The 20,624-nt window shown below is 39.6% G+C and overlaps 1 protein-coding gene across 19 annotated transcripts in view; it reads right to left on the reverse strand.

Annotated features, from left to right (window-relative positions):
• Positions 1–3,615: 3,615 nt before the first annotated feature.
• The window catches only part of ROBO2 (roundabout guidance receptor 2), a 615,358-nt gene continuing 598,349 nt past the window's right edge, over positions 3,616–20,624 (reverse strand). For 11 of the 19 annotated variants that reach the window (XM_034792420.1, XM_034792471.1, XM_034792413.1 and 8 more), the window contains 3 exons: positions 14,641–14,901; positions 9,092–9,292; positions 3,616–6,450 (listed from right to left, as the gene is read on the reverse strand). In XM_034792420.1, the coding sequence (XP_034648311.1) occupies positions 6,449–6,450; positions 9,092–9,292; positions 14,641–14,901 (464 nt within the window). In that variant the 3' untranslated portion in view covers positions 3,616–6,448. The remainder of the gene's footprint in view (positions 6,451–9,091; positions 9,293–14,640; positions 14,902–20,624) is intronic. The other 8 variants (XM_034792534.1, XM_034792497.1, XM_034792561.1 and 5 more) reach the window with 2 other exon arrangements.

The following is a 20,624-nucleotide window of genomic DNA, read 5'->3' on the forward strand; positions in this document are numbered from 1 at the left end:
CTATTAATGCTGCTCCAGGTCTAGCACTAAGTAGGCTGAATGTAGAGTTAATCTGTATTAATATTATGAATATATGACCTAGTTATTAAGATAGTCACTGCATAGCCATATTGGGATGTGTGAATGGACTGGTTCAGTTTTATAGAGAGCTGTTGGGAAACAAGTAAGAACTGAAACAGTGGCTAGAGATTAGCTAGCTTGGTAGAAAATACTCAAAGGGTCCTTAAGAGACCAGTGGGTAGGCTACTAATTGGGACATGCCTAGCTGCCTGATGCCAGCCAGGTAATGCCAAGGCTGGGAGCACTAAGCACACTAAACCATTAAAAAACCCTATCCAGAGAGGATGTGTGGAGGGGGGTTGAATGGATATCAACTGCTCAGGGGGAAACACTGTGAGAAATTGCAGCAGGGCAGTCTGTTCCTGCCAGCCCAGAAGTGTGTGCTTTGACTGAATGGCACATACCCAAATTTGTAAGGAAAAAGGAAGGTGTAAATCCCAGGTGGGTAGCCATTTATTGTTTTAACCCTATTTGGGGCTTTTATGTGCCTTTGGGTGAACAAGCTGAGGCAGAGATATCATTTAAGAAAAATTGAGGAGGCAGGAGGCATATAGTTGTGTCAGCATATAGGATGATATATGCTTATATTATAGCCTGCAAAGTTAAGTGATGGAAGAGCAAAAAGAAGTGGAAGCCATAATTGAGTAAATAGATGTATAAAATGGCTGCGGGGAAGCTGTCCCCCCTCCCCCTGCCCTATAGCAAATGATACCCTTGTACAGGTGCTCTGACCCAGAAAGCCAGGCTAAGAGTGTTCCATAGAGTTCCATCTCTGAGTGAAGGAAGTGAAGCCTGTCACATGAAGGGTGCCCTTGAGAGGAACTGTAAATGGGGTCTCAAATACAACTCACCCTGTAACTTTGACAGGGGGGTTCTGAGCAAAGCTGGGGTTCTGCCCAGAGGTTAAGTCTAAGAGTGGGCATAGGTTTCTAAACCTGTATGGCTTTGAGTGTGTGTATGTGACGGGGAGGGTGTTAACATGGAGAGAGAGAGACAGTGCGTGTGAGGCATTTTGCGGCTGCACTAGGTATTTTGGCACCAGCCTCATTATACACCTGGAATATTGTCTACAACTCCAGGCACCTCACTACTATGAAGCTTTTGACAATAAAACAAAACAAAACAAAAACAAACCAGAAAAGAGCAGCAAGAAAGCTTCAGGCTAGAAGAACTGACATAAGAATAAAGAGCTAAAAACGATGAGGTATATTGAACTCTGCCCTGTGTGAGTGCAAAAGAGGAGGGAAGATCACAAGACATCTTGATCTTTATAGTCCACTGTCAAACACAAATAACTGTGCGAGGCTACAAATATGAGGAATGCTAGACACAGTAAATGGGTAAGAGAGCAGGTGGAGTCACAGCTCCACATCACCCTCTGCACTAGGCAACAGTGCCCTATGGGAACATCATACTTTCCAGAGACCTTTCTGGGGCAGTGGACCCCTTCCCTCACCTCCATTGTTGAACATTGCCTTGGGGAAGCAGCCCTTATAAGAGCAAGGATAAAGGAAGGGTGTGGTGGCGTGATAGGAAAACACTTAAAAAGTCTTTGAAGGGTATAAACACCCAGGAAGGAGAGGAATTACAGATTGCAATAAAATAATTTTCCTGATGAAACTATATTTTCTGATTTCATCACATTACTCAAAATTTTAACTATTCGTTACACTCAGGAATCCCTCTCATTCCTGGGTTTGTGCTCCCGTCAAGGATTTTTCCAGTGTTATCCTGTCATAACCCATTTTAGTGACGTTTAAGATTAATGTAACTATATCAATCAATCTGATAGCCTTTATATTTTTATTTATTGCTTGCTACACTTCTTCCAAGTTTTAATAGAAATCTTGAATGAATCCATGTCCATGTCCCATTTGGTTTTCAAAGAGAACTTATTTTTATTTAAAGGGTTCCAGATGTGATGAATAAAAATCAACTATTTTTTAAGACCATGAGAACTACATATGTCTAACTTGTGGACAAAGCTTGCAAGTGAATTCAAACGTCTATTACAGAACAGAATAGTACTTAAAAAAAACCCATCCTTTTTTGCCTTCACTCCTCGGCTCAATCTCCACTAATATGAAAAACAAGAACAAAAACAATGGACATGGCTTAAAATAAAGTTAATGTGAAGTTTAAAAAAAACCAACAGTTTCTGCCCATTGCTTTTCAATTCTCAGGACTCTTCCTCAACGCTGCTGCTGAACTTTTCCATTGTCAGGCAACATACAGGTTGGAGGCAAACACAAGCTAGAGTTATGTCGGACTGATTCATAATTTTCTAGCTCTCAGTATAGTTTAATAAATACATTAAAACAATCCATGCTTTTTTAAAGAATTCTCTTTCCTCCGCCCCCAGCATTTGTGTACCACAAAGAATGTACAAAAACTGTTTATGTTGTATTTAAGGATCTTAGGGAGATATTTGTAACCTGGGTCCTGCATTTCTTAAACACTTCAAAGCCCTATTGAAATTAATGATGATTTGGGGGTGTATTAAAGATGCAGAGCAGGGCACTTTGGCCCTGGTTTAATAACCTTTGAATCAATGGAAAGGCTCATTCAATAGAATGGGCTTTGGATCAGGACCTTAATGTTAATGTTTAATAAATATTCTGTTTCAGGTTGCCATTAGTATTTCTGTATGTATCGTTGAAGTAGCTGCCCAAACAGTATCTGAAGAGCAAGTACAATTTTTTTTTATTATTTCAACTGTCTTTTCCTTATTATTTACTCTATTCAAACATCAGGGAAAACTGGTTTAGGGCCTGTTTATACTGGGGATATTTGTACCCGTGTACCTACACGGGTGCAAATCCCCAGGGTAGATGTGCTGCATCAATGTAAAACAGTTTCAATCCAGGGTAAGCCATACAACTGCAAGCCTTGTATTACATTGATTCAGCACATCTACACTGGGGAGTGTGGCACCAACATTGCTAAATTGGTGAAGTTACATTTGTACAACTATTCGCACTCTAGATGAGATCTTAGACACAAGTCCCCCATGATAAGCAATATTTACCACTAGCCTAAACAGGCCACAGCAGAGTTGATTTCAATGATGTCATGCCACTGACACTGGTGGTAAATTTGTCCCAGAGTTCCTAAGAAAGTTAGTAGCAGTGTTCAGCAGTACTTGGTACCTGTAAGTAGACAGTGAACATTATAGCTCAGTATATGTTATAATTCACTGTTTGTTCCCATTTTATAGATTCCAAGGCCAGAAGGGACTATTGTGATAATCTAATTTGACCTCTTGTATAACTCAGGGCACAGAACTTTCCCAAAATAATTCCTAGAACATATCTTTTAAAAAACATCCAATTGTGATTTAAAATTTGTCAGAGATGGAGGAGAATCCACCATAGCCCTTGGTAAATTGTTCCAATGGCTGATTACTCTCACAGTTAAAATTTTACATATTATTTCCAGTCTTGAATTTGTCTGGCATCAACTTCTAGCCATTGGATTGATTTATTTAGTTTTTTTTTTTAGGTTATTTACGTTTATTTACTCTTTTCACATATTGACTCCTTACTCACATTATTTTAACATAAATTTGAAATGTGAATGCGTTTTATTTTTTTCCCCAGTAAATATACAATACACAGCTCGACAATACTATTAACCAACTTCTTATGGCAATTAAACTTTGCTGCACTAACAATACCAATGAAACACATTAAGAGATCATACTTTTTCATGAACAAGATGTAGCCAATAAACAAATTAAAAAAACAAATTGGAAAACTAAGTGCCACCACAACATCCCCGTTTAAAAGCACATTAAGCACAATAAATGTTTTCGGTTTAAAAAAACAGAAATAATATTTTTTTTAAATAGTAAATTAAACTGCATTTTAAAAAATATGTATTGTGATTTGTTGGAAGTACACTTATAGAAAAGAGAAAAAAAAGATCACCTGTAAGATAATGGAGACACTTGGCGATACACACGGACAATTTGTTATGTAATATTGTAAGCAAATTATTAATGAACAAAAACATACAGAAGCAGATGGACAAGGTAGTGAATATCATGATACTGCACAGCTTTAATACTGACACACATTTACTTTCCAGTGGAATAGATAAAACATATCTGAAAGTAATCGGGATGGCTTTTGTCAACTTCTCATTATTCCAATTTTAAAATAGAACATAATGAGAAAGGTGTTCCACCAAAGCTCAGCACAAGTGTTCAAATCAAAATCTTCTCTAGTCATATTGAAATGTTTCCAGAGAACCAAAATTTGAGAAGTGTGCTGAAGAATCTGTATCTTCACATATCAGAGTCAGCAAAAATCGGATGCCCTTTTTACCTTTGTTGAATATTTCTGTACGTTTATAGACAATGGCTTTAACTATATCCATTTAATCAGCAGGAAAATTACATATATTCATTGGTTACATATATAAATAAATTCATACATTTTGTTTTTGTCTTGTAACTGCTAAATAACAGATTTGACCTTAAGTAAAGTTTAAATACCAGTTTTTGATATTTGACAGTTCTGAATACAATTGAAAACTGTAGTGTTTTATTGTATAATGGAACAATTAAATAAAATGAAAAGAAACACATATATTTAGCAGTGTAATTTACTTGTCCTAGGACTTTGCCATCACTAAAAGTGTACTTCACTTAATACTGGTGAACTCCAAGGCGATATACAAAACAACATAGACAGGATATACTTAAAGGGTGTTTAAATGCAAACTTGCATTCATGATTAGGTGATTAATAGAAAAAAAGCTGTAGAGTGTAATATTTAAATTAAGTATTGAATGAATGTGGTATACAATACATGTAGAGTATTCTAACAAATGTTTGAAAAATTTACTCATAGGGATTTTGGAGGTGCAGAAAGTCTAGAGAAAGTCATGAAAACTAATGATGAGACAGGATGCTGTTATTAATGTCCACTTACAGAGTTTGGTTTATTCAAAAAGTGTATAAACATGCGTTACTTTGTTATTATAGTAGGGTTTAAATTCACACGTTAAAAGTAGGTCAAAGATTTTTTTGTTTGTATCCAATTTCTGAGAACATATTGCATTGAAAGAAAAATATTTACTGCAAACTGAACATAATTTTACCATTGCTTTCTTTTTCAAACACTAAGAATTTTGCTACAAATTCCGTGGAATCAACTTCAGTTATTGAAGACTTCAGTTAATAAAACACAAAAGTTTCTAGACTGCATAAAAACAACTCATGTAAATGAATTTCAGTGGTGCAGCTCTATCTTCTATTTTACTGTACATGTATTGGAAAGATGAACTAAGATATTTCAACATATTTCATTTTTCAGAAGCATCTTGAATATGTCTCAATAATAAATTGCCTCTTTAACTATTTGCTAGGTAATCCCAGAGTTTATATTGTTTCTTTTTCCTGGGGGGATTTCTGCATTACATGCTGGCTTTGAGAGATTAATTATGGTAATTCTTTTTAAAATGTAACATAAAAACAGCTTTAGTGAAACACCTTAATTTCTTTTGTTTGTAGCAAGTTTTCCCCCACTCTCCTGCCCTCCATTATTTAATTCTATTGGGCAGGTAAAAACTGATCCTAAGAGTTGAGAAGCTTAGCGTTCTATTCAGAGGTCACAGTTCAACTCTGTAGTCTCTTTTTTCATATTCTCTCTTGAAACTCACATTTTCATCTTTTGACACCCCCCTTTTTTTTAAATAGTAAGAGCAACCATGTTGCTTGTTATTAAAAGATTTAATTCTGTCCCTGACATCTTTGCTAACATCAGTTTTGCCTGTCATCTTCCTATTTCTACACCCCAATGGAAAACCATTTACCATACTCCGTTACATCCAGCATTATCCAACACAGCTTACAGCACGTAAAACGTTCTTCACACATTCAGTCTTCTTCTTCTTCATGTCACAAGGAGTAGAGTTTTGTGCTTATCACCAAATAAAATTGCAGTGCAAACTTTAAACATAAAAGTTACACAATTAAAAGTTAATATATGGCACCACAGCCTATTAATTCACATATAGTACAACAGACCAATAAGAACAGACAATAATATGAACATAGCTAAAAAGAAGGTGAGCTTGCATAGCAATGCAACAAAAGAAATTATATACAGAGGGAAATCATTTTCATCCTGGAGGGTGACTTTTTTTTTCTTTCTTTTTTATATACTCCTGACAAGAAATAGTTTAAGGTGGATGGTGTATTAAAGAGACGAACACAAGTATCTGTGGGATATGTGTGGCTGTGTGTCTTTACATTGCATTTACAGTTCTTTTAATAGTACATAAATAAAGAAAATGTTCATTGCACTGTTTAGTGTCATCACTTCCATGAGTTCAGACCTGATGGTCCTTCAGAGCAGCTTGGGATGTCTCTTCTCAACTACTCTATAGAAAGAAAAAGAGAAAAAAAATGCACTAAATAAAACAAATCCTCTGGCCACATTACCACAGCACATCTCATAAACATATTGGATTTTTTAAAATTGCTTTTAAAATTGCAAGTGGTTGACTTTAAAAATTCCACAGTTACCACCAGTTGTAGTAAAGATACCAAATATGTCTTCCTGTGTGCATGTAGGTCAGGAGACAACTGCAGTCTCTGCGTTACCACTGTGTGGTAACTGCAAGTAAATACAGAGGGTCTGGTTCTCTGCTGTCCCTCATGGAGTGAAGTGCCTGTGCTGAGAGTCCACTGGGATGTGTGTGTGTGTGAATGGGACGGAGGGAATCCTTACCTAACTGATTAATGGGACTAGTGTAAATGCTAACCTAGGGCTTGATCCAAAGCTCACTGAAGTCAGTGAAAGTCTATCCATTGACATACCAGGCTTTGGACCAGACACTAAGGCCTTACTTCTTCAGACTGATCCACATAGGTAGACACAATGTCTGCAGAGATCCACTGACAAAGGGACTCCTTGTAGTGAACCTATGTCCTGCTCAGATATTACCGGAGGAATCTGGTGTAGGTACAGTTAAGCAGGATTAGGAATAGTTACAGGGTTGATTGTATCTAAAAAACATTTATTTGAATAGGTCTGAAAAGAATATTCTGTTAGCACATTGCAATTGCTGTCCAGGTAATATCTGTTATGCAGGTACTGCAATAGTACCCTATTTATTGCTTTTACAAGAGAGAGAAACAGTGACCAGAAGTGAAAGAAATACATAAGTGGGAAGAGCAACATACTTAGTATTTTTAAATGACCTCTATATCTTTTTCAAATGGAACATCTGTGCTGAAGTCAGACCTGGGGCTCAGATTGGATATCAAGTAAAACCTGGTTATTTAGTTATGTACTTCAAGTGTTCTCTAATTGTGTCACTTTTAAATTGCACTGCATGTGGAAATTAACATATTCTTTACCAGAGTGAGATACCAATTTTATGGCTCAGATCCACAGTGGAGGCATGCTTGGCAGAGCTCAGAAAGAGAGATGCAAAGATGTCTTAAAGGCACCTTTGCACTCCTCTGATCCTGGGGTCACTCTGTGATGGGTTGTACTCCTAGCTGCCTATGGCACCGTCATGGAAACTGGGACCCATAGAATAGTAGCAAAGTCCAAGCCACATCCCTCTTCCTCTGGCCACATTCCCTGCATTGGTTGCATGACGGTTCACCCTAAGGCCTTGTCTACACTGGCAACAGCATGTAGCATAGGTGTAACTACATGCCGCTATGAAAAGCAGGCTGCATTCATACTATGGTGTATAGCTACATGCATCAGTAAAAGGCTCTGGCAAGGGGAAGGCCTTGGCGAAAGACTCCAGCAGCAGAGAGTTTCCACAGCCTTTCCCTACTGCCAAAGTCTTTCCCAGTGGTGGGGAAAAGCTCCTGCAGTGGGGAGGCAGAGGGACACTACACAGCTAAAAACAGGAGTGTAGTTTGGGGAAAGCACTTCTTGGGCATGAATAAAGCCATGTAGGATACATACCCTGAGGTTTTGGTGTGTCTTTATTCTACTCGCCTAAGCAGTGTCTTACTGTCTTCACTGTTATTTATACCTGTGCTGGAGGGTGTACAATATATGTAATCTACATGCCACCATACATGGAGGCCTAGCCTGAGATACCCTATGTATAGGAGAGCCTTCTGGCACTGGGTAATCCAATATTGACGTTGCTTTGCACTGACAAACATCAGCAGGGGTCGGGTATCAGCCTTCTCTAAAGGAGCTGCTGGTGTGGTGAGAAAGTTCCAGAACCTCCTCCAAGAATTCTGGGCCCAAGTGTGTTCTCACTGTGTTTCTCAGGCAGCCAGAACACCACAGTATTTGTTGTCCCTGTTACTAAAAGGTCAGCTTCTATGACCTAACAGTCTTTGAGGTCTCATGTGAGTGTCATCTAGCTGACATATACATGGCATAGTACCAGGTATGACATACATAGTGGTAACAAATTTGGGAAGGAGTTCTGCTGGGCTGGGAAACTTGAGAAAAAGGGAGGCACCACTTTCTTTGGGATGAGCAAAAGGGAGACTGAATCAGGGGGCAGAGAAGAGAGACAAAGCTGAATGGGAAAGAGAGGGGGTAAAGAAGGGGAGTGATAAGTTTGTCTGCTGTAACCAGACAAGAATAGAACAAAGGCCTCTTTTTAATGCACTTCTGTAACACCATCACCAATGCCACTTTCAGGTCAAGTAACTTGAATTTGGCTAAAAAATTCTAAAGGATAACGAGTAATTCTAACCAGCTGACCTGATGTGGTTCCCTTTACACTAGCATCACAGATTCAAGGATGTGTTAAATAGATGACCCGAGTCACAGTACTAACACAGATTAAAAATCATGTTGTAGGGTGAAGGCGAAGATAAATCTAAAGGCACAGAAAGATACATTTCAATTATTCACTTTTTTCACAAGGAAGTGACCTCTCAGAGATGACAGAGATCTGGGTCAGAATCATAGCTGACTGACAAACTGAGCTTCTCACTCTCTGGAGTCCAATCTTGCGTCAGTGAAAATTTTATTATAAATTTGTTCTTTTTTTTTTTTTACATTTGAATTGCAGCAAGAAAGACACTTACATAATTCACCAGTAAACTGTCCTGCATTACTTGATCCCATATATCCTACATCAAGAAGGTCACTAGCATTGCGTTGGTGACCTCCTCGCAAGGCTTCGCCTTTTCTGGGTCCAGTCGAACCTTTAGAAGAAGCTGTTCCTGAAGAGCTGTGACCACCTGGGGATGGGAAACTGGGCTTACTATATGGCACCAGTGCCTCTTCTAGAAAACACAAAATCATAAACATATTATTAACAGCATTATCCAGGTGTGGATATCAAACTCACCCAGTGTGTATTACATTTAGAAAGGGTTTTTTTTTTCTTTTCTTTTGCCTTATGATATGGCAGTGATACCAAAAAGCCTCCATGTGCATCCTAAACTGCTTCCACAGATAATGAAACCAATGTGTTTGCATGTAATTTTATAAACTAGTTTGCATTAATTATAAAATGAGATTCATTGTGAACAAATAGCAGATGAATTACAGATTGCTTAATAGAAATAGCTGCACATACAATTTCCAGAATAATGTAATGATTATATTTTCCTTTAAGCTTCTAGGAGTGTGTTTTTTCTCCTCTTCTTTAGTTTAACTTATGGTAACACTGCTTCAATCAATTTAGATAAAGAACTGTGGTATCAGCTAATTTAATTAGCTTCCTGGAGCTCAGTAATTTCCAACCATAGAAGGTACATTGGAAAAATCTCATTTTACAAATAATCCTATTACATAAATATTTGTGGGGGAATAAATCTTTCTGTGACACTGTTTCAGGGGCACTACATGGTCCTCTTTGAACAAAGGATTACGTCCCTCTCAGTTTACCCCTCCTCTTGCACAGATGAAGGATTGTAAGAATAGGTGTCTTGAGAGACAGAAAGTCTTGGGGGGATAGGTTGCACCTTTGTGTTTGTACAGCACTTAGCAAAACAGGGCCTCAAACCTGATTGGGTCCTCTGGGCATTATGGTAATAATAGTAGTAGCAGCAGCAAACCACAGAATTGGTTTGATTCCCAAACTGAGGAGTTTAGCTGTTTATTTTGTGGAACTATTTTTATTTTTTAGACAGCACTCTAGCCGTCTTGATCTTAAGGAAGAGAACTTGATAACTAGAGCACCAATTCAGCAAGGTACTTAAGCATATGTCTAACTTTAAATGAGTAGCCCCCACTAAAGTCAATGGGACAACTCACAAGCTTAAAGTATGCACTTGCTTAAGAACTTTCCTGAATTAGGGTTAAGATTTTTTCCCTCTACCTATTGCTAAACCATTTAACTGGGTGAGACGTATCTTATTTAATGGCGGGCAGAGACAGGGAGGGAAAAGTAGAGAGGGAGTAGTGGAAATGGAAGAGGGAGATAAGAGATTATATTTGACTCTCTTCCGTAATCTTAACACCCATAGGTCTAGAATACTAGCACTGCAGGATATCCGCTTCATATGCTATAATTGTGCTGTCCTTTTTGAAATGTAAGCAAACATTTAAAAGACAGAGCAAGATGGCATTTAGCTATCAAAGACTTTTAAATTTTATTAGCAGTTCTTTTCACAGCAAACCCTAACAATAGAATCAGAGGGAAACTCATTCCAACAGTTGGATGAAATATGCAGCAACCTGCAAAGGCAGCAATAAACACAAGTAGAGGAAATCAGTTTAGCAGAAGCTGGACACATTTCTAGAATATAGAATGGAGAAGTTTAGGAGAATGAAATATACTATAAACTGGTTTGTTTTCCCAGTTTTGGGATGAAGACTAAGGTTTCGATGAATAGTCCATTCTTTAGCACTTTTAAGGGTGAAATGAAATATTTAGAAACAACCACCACCAAACCCCTCATGCCCTATTATACTGTTACAATAATTTAATAGAATATATGCTGTTATGATGTGGCCTGAGAAATGTGTAATTCATAAAATAAACAATAACAATATAAAATAACAATCAGATTTTTCAAACATTCTAGAACTTGGAAGATATTTGTCTAAATCCCCAAAACAGCTCTGAAGGACATTTCTCCACCCGAAAAACAGCTTCTTAGGCCCTGATCCTGCAAAGACTTCAGTATCTGCCTATGTGGTTCTCTTTGCAGAACCAAGGCCTTAATTTGCATCTACAAAACTAGTGTTTGTTTGTCCAGACAGGTGTTTGTATGACCCACTTGCGCTGGACAACCACAATGTTCTCCTTGTTCTCAGAACTACTCTAATCTGATTTGCATAGTGTGTCTATTATTGGGGTAGCTGAGTATATCACATTTAGGTATGTTGCTGCTGTTACTCCACTTAGTGATCCTGAGCATGCTCAAAAGTCATCAGTGAAAATATGGTTTCCAGTACTAGACTACTCATGCTCTTTTGAAAAATACATGAAATTAGGGGCTTAGTTCTGCACAATTGAAGTCAATGGGGTCTATGCCCTTGATATCAGTGGCAGCTTGACCACGTCCTAGGTGGGACCCTACAATAGAAAGAATAATAATATCTTTATACATAATTAGGGTTATTATTACAGCTAGTACAGTACTTTAAAATATTTGTTAACAAATGTAACTGTTATTCATTGAATAAATGATCTGACAAACACTGCAAAATTTTCATTGCATAGGTCAATCGATGTTAAAAAGAATAATGTATTCAGGACTCAGCCAAACTCCTTATTGTTTTATATATACAGCACCCAAAGTGGGCTTGGTGTTTCATAGGTAAAGTACGTATGGCCTCTACCCCAAAGAATTTACAATCTCAAGCTCTGATCCTGCAAACACTTATGCGTGTGCACAACTTTACTCATGTGAGTACTCCCACTGACTTCATTTCTGAACCAAATCAATGACACTACTCAGCAACACAATTTGTCCCAGATGCAGGTGTGTGTAAGACGCAGGTCCAAATGTAGACATGATACACGGAGTCAAAGCAATGAAATGGGGAAGGTAGGATGAGGGAAGAATGGAAGGGAGGATGCAGCTACTGTGGTTTCTTATGCATGTTTTTTTATTCTTCTGATATATATATATATAGCTATACGCAAGTGTTTGCAAATGGGTTGCAATTAGCTTTCTATTGTAAAGCAGATTATGACTACTGACTTTCAAACTAAAAGTCATGCTTTCAAAATATTAAGGCTAACACTCAGTAACAATAGTCATTGTTTTGAATGATATCAAGGCAATTGAGCAAATGGTTTTTCAGAAAGACAACAATTAAAAATGCCTTCTTTTGAAAATATTTGTTAAGTGTCTAACCCTGTTATCTGGTGAATGGATTCCCAGTGAACTTCATCATTAATTGGGAAAATAGTTCAGGACAGATTTCAAGAAAAAAATATACTCATAATTAACATTACAAAAATGATGCATGAGTATCCATCGTTAAACCTAATAGAGAAAATAATATGGAGGAAGAATGCTTCAATACAAGAAGCTGGAGTAGAAAAGAAACACACACACACTGAAAAATGCTGGCACAGCTTCAGTGAAGCATTCAACTACTGGACATCACGGAAAGCATTTGAAGACAGAGTTCTGTATGTCCCACACTGAAGGAGAGGGCTGCAGCAGCTCCCAGTGCACCTCCTAAGGTATGCATGAGGGAAAGCCAACTGCCTTGGATCTGTAAAGGTTCACAGGACAGGAACTCTGCAATCATTCTAACCCCTGAGGGGCCTGATTCAACACTCACTGAAGTCAGTGGGAATCAGTCCTTTGTACTCAATGGGTTTTGGCTCTGACTCAGGTGTGAGGTATGAGAGCCTTACAACTGTAGACCCCCCTAAGTTACATAATAGTTAACATCCTCATCAGCCCTTCCTGCGCACTTACTAGACATAGAGATGGGGAATTTTGAGTTTGGTAGCAGAGGAGCTTCCCTGAATATAGCTTCACATAACAAATATACATACAGTATATTAGAGGTGTATATGTAGAAAAAGTTTGTAAGTATGTCTTGTGGGTCAGAGTTAAGGTTGTTATTGGACTGTACCAGGTGAAATCTCACATATTAATATTGTTTTTAAACAAACATCTGTACTGTAAAGGTGGTAGAACAGACATATAAATGACCTTTCACTTGTCCATACTATTGAAGGATTGTTTTGGTTTGTTTTTAATGGCATATTCCTGTTATTTATTAAAATATGGGTTATAGTATTTATTGTAGCAACTGTAACCAAACATTAACATTTTTTTTGCTTTTGTCTAGAACTGAAGACATCAGTCATTTTTCTTCTGAGGCTGTCCTGAGAAGCAGATAAAGGAGGATAACATACAGGTATCAGAGAAGGACCATTCAGAAATCCTTGCTCCAGGACAGGTGCACCTACCTATACCATTGTTTTTACAGATATGAGATGAGCTATGAGAATTAGATTTAAATCTTTATTGCCAGTGTCATTGTGTAAGTTTAATACACGCATGAGGGTCCAGCATGGCCCTAGAAAAAAGAACTGTATATGCCTTGCTTCTATGCTGTATGTTCCTTGTGCAGTTGTCCCCTTGCATCATTCTATTTTATCAGCACTGGACTAAGATGTGAGACGAAGGCTATGGAAAATAGTTAGGTGTCCGGAAACAGAAGCTGTGAGTGGCTAAACTGAAGGAATCTGTGAATGTTGTAGAGCTGAATCTCCAGTCCAATCTCACTTCCTGTACATGTCTTTACAGGCCTGAGATCCATTTAGAAGTCAAGCTCAGTAATCAGCAAAGACAAATTCCCAGTTAAAGTCTATACCAGGGGTCGGCAACATTCGGCGCGCGGCTCACCAGGGTAAGCACCCTGGCGGGCCGGGCCAGTTTATTTACCTGCTGACGTGGCAGGTTCGGCCGATCGCGGCCCCCACTGGCTGTGGTTCACCATCCTGGGCCAATGGGGGCAGCGAGAAGAGGCGGCCAGCACATCCCTCAGCCCGCGCCGCTTCCCACAGCCCCCATTGGCCCGGGACGGCGAACCGCGGCCAGTGGGGGCTGCGATTGGCCAAACCTGCCGTGTCAGCAGGTAAATAAAACTGGCCCGGCCTGCCAGGGTGCTTACCCTGGCGAGCCACGTGCCAAACATTGCCGACCCCTGGTCTATACTATCATCAATCGAAGCCTTACTGAGGAAGGTTATTTGGTCATATACTTGAGTAGAGAGGAAAGGATGCTATAAATATAGCTGGGAAAAAATGGCTTAGGCTAAGGAGGGTCAGCCCTCTGTAAGCATGCAAAACAGCTAGTGCCAATTCAGTTGCTGGTTGAAGATACTGGTATATGTGGCCTTACATGTACAATTAAATACATTTTATAAAGGGGAATAATTAAAAGGCTGTTCCTCTTGCCCTGCCCACCAAGAATAGAGTTCAGATTTTGTTTTTTTGCTGCTACGTTTGACAATATTATTAATTCCCTAAATAGTGTAATGAATGCACTGGCTTAGGGGGTGAATGTATTTATTCTTCTAATATAAGTCTTGGCAATGCTGGGGACTATTGGTTTAAGGTGATCTTATATTCTAGTGAGTTATAAACCTCTACTGGAAATGTTTCAAGAAGCTGTCTACACTTCTTTGACTTGTGCAGCACACACACCTGATCCAAATGCTTGTTTATGTTGGGCTTTCCTGAAATCTTCTTGACGTTCTGTGGAGCTTATCCATTCCTGGGTTTGTCGCTGCCACTCTAATGATGTTCTAGCTTGACGATCCAATGAGCTCTTTGTTTCATCTATGTTGGAAGTATGCTGCCTCTCAAGAGAGCTTCCTTTTCTCTCTGCCGAGCCTCCGCGCTGGCCAGGGCCTATTTGCTGCCTTAAACCCTGACCAGGGGGCGGATCTGGTGGTGGTGGAAGATCTAAAAAATGTGAATAAGATTTAGAACAAGCTAATATTTAATTGAAACATGTTTTGTTTGAAATCGCAGAGAAAAAAAATTCCCCTAATAAAAGGATCTGAGTCACTTATTATGACTTTTTAAAAAAAAGGAAATTCATGTTAGTCAGAAATGCAGTTTATTTACCCTCACTACTAGCCTCTACCTCCAGCAATTGTGCTACTAACGTCTTCTATGAAATCAAAAGAATATGAGCTACAATTTGTGTTCCTTGATGTATACATAATGTATACTACTGCATTTGTCTCATTCAGCAACAGTCAAGGAATTTTGTCAAGTTGTGAAAAATTAATTCATTTTATTTGATTCAGTTTCTTCTGTTTCAGTCTGTTTGGGACATACTTCTCTGCCCCATCCTTGAGTTTCACTTTTCAGTTTCAGTTTTGAATGAACTCAAAATCTAAAAGTAAAATTCAATCAAATCCCACCAAATTTCAAAGATCAAGTTATTTTAAAAATATGTCACCACTGACAATATATTATTATAAGTGTTCAAAATATATTTTAAACAGAGCTATTTAATAAGACGAATATTTTTTGCAAAAAAAAAATCTCACTTTTTCAGAAAAAAAGTTCAGTCAAAACTTGCTATTTTGGAAAAATTTCAGCGACTTCATAAGTTTAAAGAACATATAGTTTACCCATCAAAACAAATGCTCAACTGAACATGAAAGTCACACGATGTTCAGAATAACTTGTATGCTACATTTCAAAGTTTATACACTAAACCACTAAAGTGGTAGTACTGTTCAAAAAAAGAGGTTTCAAAGTATGTTTGTGATGACAAAAGCATAAGCACATAACAGCGGCCATACTGGGTCAGACCAAAGGTCCATCTAGCCCAGTATCCTGTCTTCCGACAGTGGCCAATGTCAGGTGCTCCAGAGGGAATGAACAGAACAGATAATCACCAAGTGATCCATCCCCTGTCACCCATTCCCAGCTTCTGGCAAACAGAGGTCAGAGGTTAGGGACACCATCCCTGTCCATCCTGGCTTATAGCCATTGATGGACCTATCCTTCATGGAGTTATCTAGTTCTTTTTTGAACTAGATAAGCATACTTTTCTCATTATAGTGAGATAGTGATCAAAGTTGGAAAATTATAGCTCAAAAAAGTGAAATTTTGATTGAAATTATACAATAGGAAAACAAGAGGCCGTGGCTCTTTATGCCTCAAACTCAGATTGTGAGGAATTGAAAAAAAATTGAGGTGTCTCTGACATTCCCCTGAGAAGCTGCCCATGCTGCCTATCTATAGTGTATGAGGAACAGCCTGTAGCTCATCATTGTTATGTACTATATTATGGTTCAACTAATTGTATTGGGAAAATTTTACAGATATGTTGGGAGAGATCCTCAGATTGTGTAGCCCAGTGGAGTTATGCCTGTTTATACCAGCTGAAGCTCTATCCTTTTGTTTTTTACCCTTCAGAAATTACAGCATTTGAAAACTTTTAATTGGAACTTGACCAAGAACAGTGGATAGTATGAAGGAGTATTCCTCTGCTTTTGGAACCTGCAGTGGAGTCTCAGGGTTGTAGCTATGAAGGGACTGAAGCAATTTTTACATATTGATGAGGAGGTCTTGGTCAACAGATTTATTTTAAAAGGATGACAGTGTTTCAGTTTTATATGGGGTATGATTCCTCATTTTCATGTCCTTGATAGTAGAAGTGATACTTGCATTTCCTACGTGTGGGGCAGTGTTTTCTCCAAAGTTGATGAAACATCTTTCCAGTCAGCACTTCTGTCTTGCATAGTTAAATGAGAAAATGCTGGTTATTTCGGACAACAGGTCAATGTATGGGACAGGAGAATTATATCTGGTAGCAGCACTGTACCTTTGTTCTTGAATGAGGTGCCAATCCCCAGATTGAGATCTCTCTCTCTTCTGGCTAGCACAATATTATAATAATCTGTCAGTGGGCTTGGTGTATACTTTATGTTCAGTGCTAATTTATTTGATTTTTTTTAGTTATGAATATAAATGTGACCTTCCATGCCAACGACTGTGTTTGAATTATTGTAGGTGGACGACGGGAGGGGTATGGGAGCCTGCCAATGTTAAAATTGCTTTATAGTGTTGGCTTCCAAAATGGCATTCCTTATAATTGATTTTACTGCAATCATAACCAGTTACTTTACAGAACCACGACACTGGCATCTGCTTATGCAATTTGAAATTCAGATTATTGAAGTTGTAACTTACAACCTCTATTTGAACGTCCATGGAATTCAGTAAAGGCAGTCTGTCATATGGAATCTGATTCTCTAACACAGAACTATTACAATTTCACATGAACAAAATAAAATAAAATAATAGGGAGCAACAAATGTGTAAGTTTTAAATCTGCAACAGACAGTAGCACAGAAAAAGAACATTAAATTCAAAAATTGTTTCAGTATTAATATTTTACTGTATACAGTGCCTTTCATCTGACTATCCCAATGCACTTAGCAAACTTTCATTAATCAAACACTCGAGAGGAAGAAAGCCTTGTTGTTAAGGTACAGCTTGGGAATCAGGAGATCTGGACACAACTCCTGGACCTGCAGCAGATTTCCTCTGTGACCTTGGGAAATCACTCATCCTCACCTTTCCTGCAATTCCATCTGTAAAATGGATATCGTTGCCTACTGCACAGCAGTGATGTGAATATTAATGTTTGTAAAGGACTTTGAAATGCTTGGATGATATCAGCAAGTTAAACAAGTTATTTTTGAAGGCAGTCTCACACTTTTTTGGAAGTAGGGTAGGTCTGTCTTAGAGAATCTATCTAGGCTGGTTTCACCGTGAATCGAGGGTTGTGGAGCCCATGTTGTACAAAGGCTGGCAGGGGAGGACTGTAAGCACTGATGGCCCTACTAGCCAGTCATGGTCGGATTTAGTGTTGAGCTGTCTAATTGCTTGCTCTCTGTCTCAGGATTGGCTGGGAAAGCAAAACCCTTTCCTCCCTTTTCTAAAAGAAGTTTTGCATTAGTGGTACCCTTTTGCCTCCCTTCTTTTCCTGTGTCTGCAGCATTAATTATCCCTCCCCCGTACCTTTAGCCTTAGTTAAGCTCACCAGACACACTCTGCTGTCTTCCCTGAGCCTATATAAAGATCTCACTGCATCTGGAACCACGATGAGCCCGTTCCCATTTCACAGCAGGCTAATCTCTCCCGCCCACACACTCTGTTCTGTGTGTAAATCAGTGGTGGTGGCAGCACCGCACATAATATAAAATCACCTCATAGTGATCAGTCAACAGGTTGGGATTTGGGCTACCAGCAAAGGATAAGAGCGACTGGATGGATTTACAATCCCACTTCCCTATGGCCATGCTAGTATGGTTAGATGCATTTCCATAGCACACATGGAGGGGAGTCAACTCGTTTCCTAAGGTCAATAGCTCCAAGAAAATTGTAAACCAAGAAATGAGGGGATTTCAGAGGGGAGACCCTGGTACATGATGGTATTGTCTAGTATCTTAGTTGTTCTATCCCAATGGGATTCATCTTTCTGATGTCAGGTACTGATGCCAGCCACCACTAGCAATATCTAATGGCTGGATCATAAATTTGCAAGCCAATTTATAACTGAAATGGTGGATGGTGGGGACGAAGGCCTTGTCTTCTGATTGCCTAATTGAGGGACTGGGATTCAGATGCTTTAGCACAAACCCCAAGCAGAGATGGAGGGTTGGCTTGGGCTTAGTCTAGCCCTCCTTATGAGTGTAAAGTTCTGGCTGCCTTGCATGGCCAAGTCAAACAGGCTCTTGGGCTGTCATCAACTGGAGGAAGGCATAGCATATGGTTGGAAGGTAGGCTAGAGGCACCCCTTTCTGCAAGATCTGGCCATTCATTGGTTTCCCAGGAGTGATTATTATAAAGCTGCAGCCTATGAGCTGTTCTTTGCAATCAGAGTGTGAGTATCCTCCTTACAGTGGCATAGGCAAAGGTGAGCAGAGGCAAAGACTGGGCAAGTCAGTGGCAAAGATGAGGAAGTAACTGAAGTGCTAACTCCAGCTCCACTGCTTTAGTCACTAGACCAGGGGTCGGCAATGTTTGGCACGCGGCTCACCAGGGTAAGCACCCTGGTGGGCCGGGCCAGATTTATTTACCTGCTGACATGGCAGGTTCGGCCGATCGCGGCCCCCACTGCCCGCGGTTCGCCGTCCCGGGCCAATGGGGGCGGCGGGAAGCGGCGCAGGTGAGCGATGTGCTGGCCGCGGCTTCTCGCCGCCCCCATTGGCCCAGGACGGTGAACCGCGGCCAGTGGGGGCTACGATCGGCCGAACATGCCGCGTCAGCAGGTACATAAACTGGCCCAGCCCACCAGGGTGCTTACCCTGGCGAGCTGCGTGCCAAACATTGCCGACCCCTGCACTAGACGTACTTCCTCTCTGATTCTTCTTCTATGGGTTTGTCAAGCATTATGTTCCACTAAAGATGTAAATTTAAAATCAGCCAGAAGGGTATATTATAGTTAAAATATGTAGCTTGCAGTGCTCTGCAATTTACAAGTTTATTAAATAAATAAGTAATGGAAGAGTTTACTAATGAATTTAGAGCGCCGAGAAATGTTCATAATGGAAACTGACACCACACACCACCTGACTTCTGCATTTGCTGGAAGATTTGTCAAGGCTCACTAACCATTAGAAAGAGCAAGAGACTCATTTCTGAGTGAACACAGACTCACAGGTATAAATCCCACCCAAGCATTGTTTGAGGGATCACAAAGTTCAGAGGATCCTATGGTACCAACTGAAGTAGGGAAAAATGCAGCCCCAGGGGATGCCCTTCTTTCCGTCTCTGATTTGCCTGTTTGGAAGAGAGGGCAGCTGCAAAGCATCAGGGGGCACTGAAGGGTTGACCAGAACAATGAGGAGAGCATCCACATCCCCACCCTCATTACAGGAGTGGTGAAAATGGCTGATGGCTCTTTTAAAGCTGATTGTTTGCCCGCTGCTCTCTTCAAATCCTTCCGTGTTTACCGTAGCCAGCTATGAGAGCAGCAAAAGTGGTAAGACAGCCACACATAGGAGTAGCAGATGGTGGTTGCTTCTTTTGCTAATCACAAGTGTAAGTGAGGTAGGAATAACAGGAGAGGTGGTTGTTCAGGTGATTAGAAGGAACAGATCCACCAAGGATTTGCAGGTTGGAAGAGGGGACTAGAGAGAAACAGGGGTGTCAGAGAATTGAAGAGAAAGACAGAGCCACTAGGGCGTGGAGGTGAATGGAATTCAGGAATGGGATAGCATTACCAAGCAGTGGGATAGGTGGGCAAGGAAAGCATGGCATGGGTTAATATGGACCTTTGGTATGGGTGGCACAAAGAGCATGAGCAAAGCAGAACACAGCATGGCACACTTTGAATTTGTTTTTGGGAAATTCATTTGAATATTGTTACCTCCATGCATTGGCTAAAGTCATGGTTTTGGAGTGAAACCAGATGAAATTCAGTCGTTTTAGATGTGACTTGCAGTGAAATTTCTGGAAACCTGAGAGGAGTTAACCCATCCATAGACGAACCAAAGAAAGGTTTGCTTGAAGTCCTGCTCAATGATGAATCAACCAAGTTTTGCACAGCTCTCATTTCAACATTATTCACTTGACAACTTAGAGAGCTTACATCGTGGAACAAATAGCTCATTGGAGCACACATACTTTAAGGGAACACTACATTTTTTTCAGTC

This window comes from Trachemys scripta, chromosome 1 (assembly GCF_013100865.1).
Source record: "Trachemys scripta elegans isolate TJP31775 chromosome 1, CAS_Tse_1.0, whole genome shotgun sequence".
Lineage (NCBI taxonomy): Eukaryota > Metazoa > Chordata > Testudines > Emydidae > Trachemys > Trachemys scripta.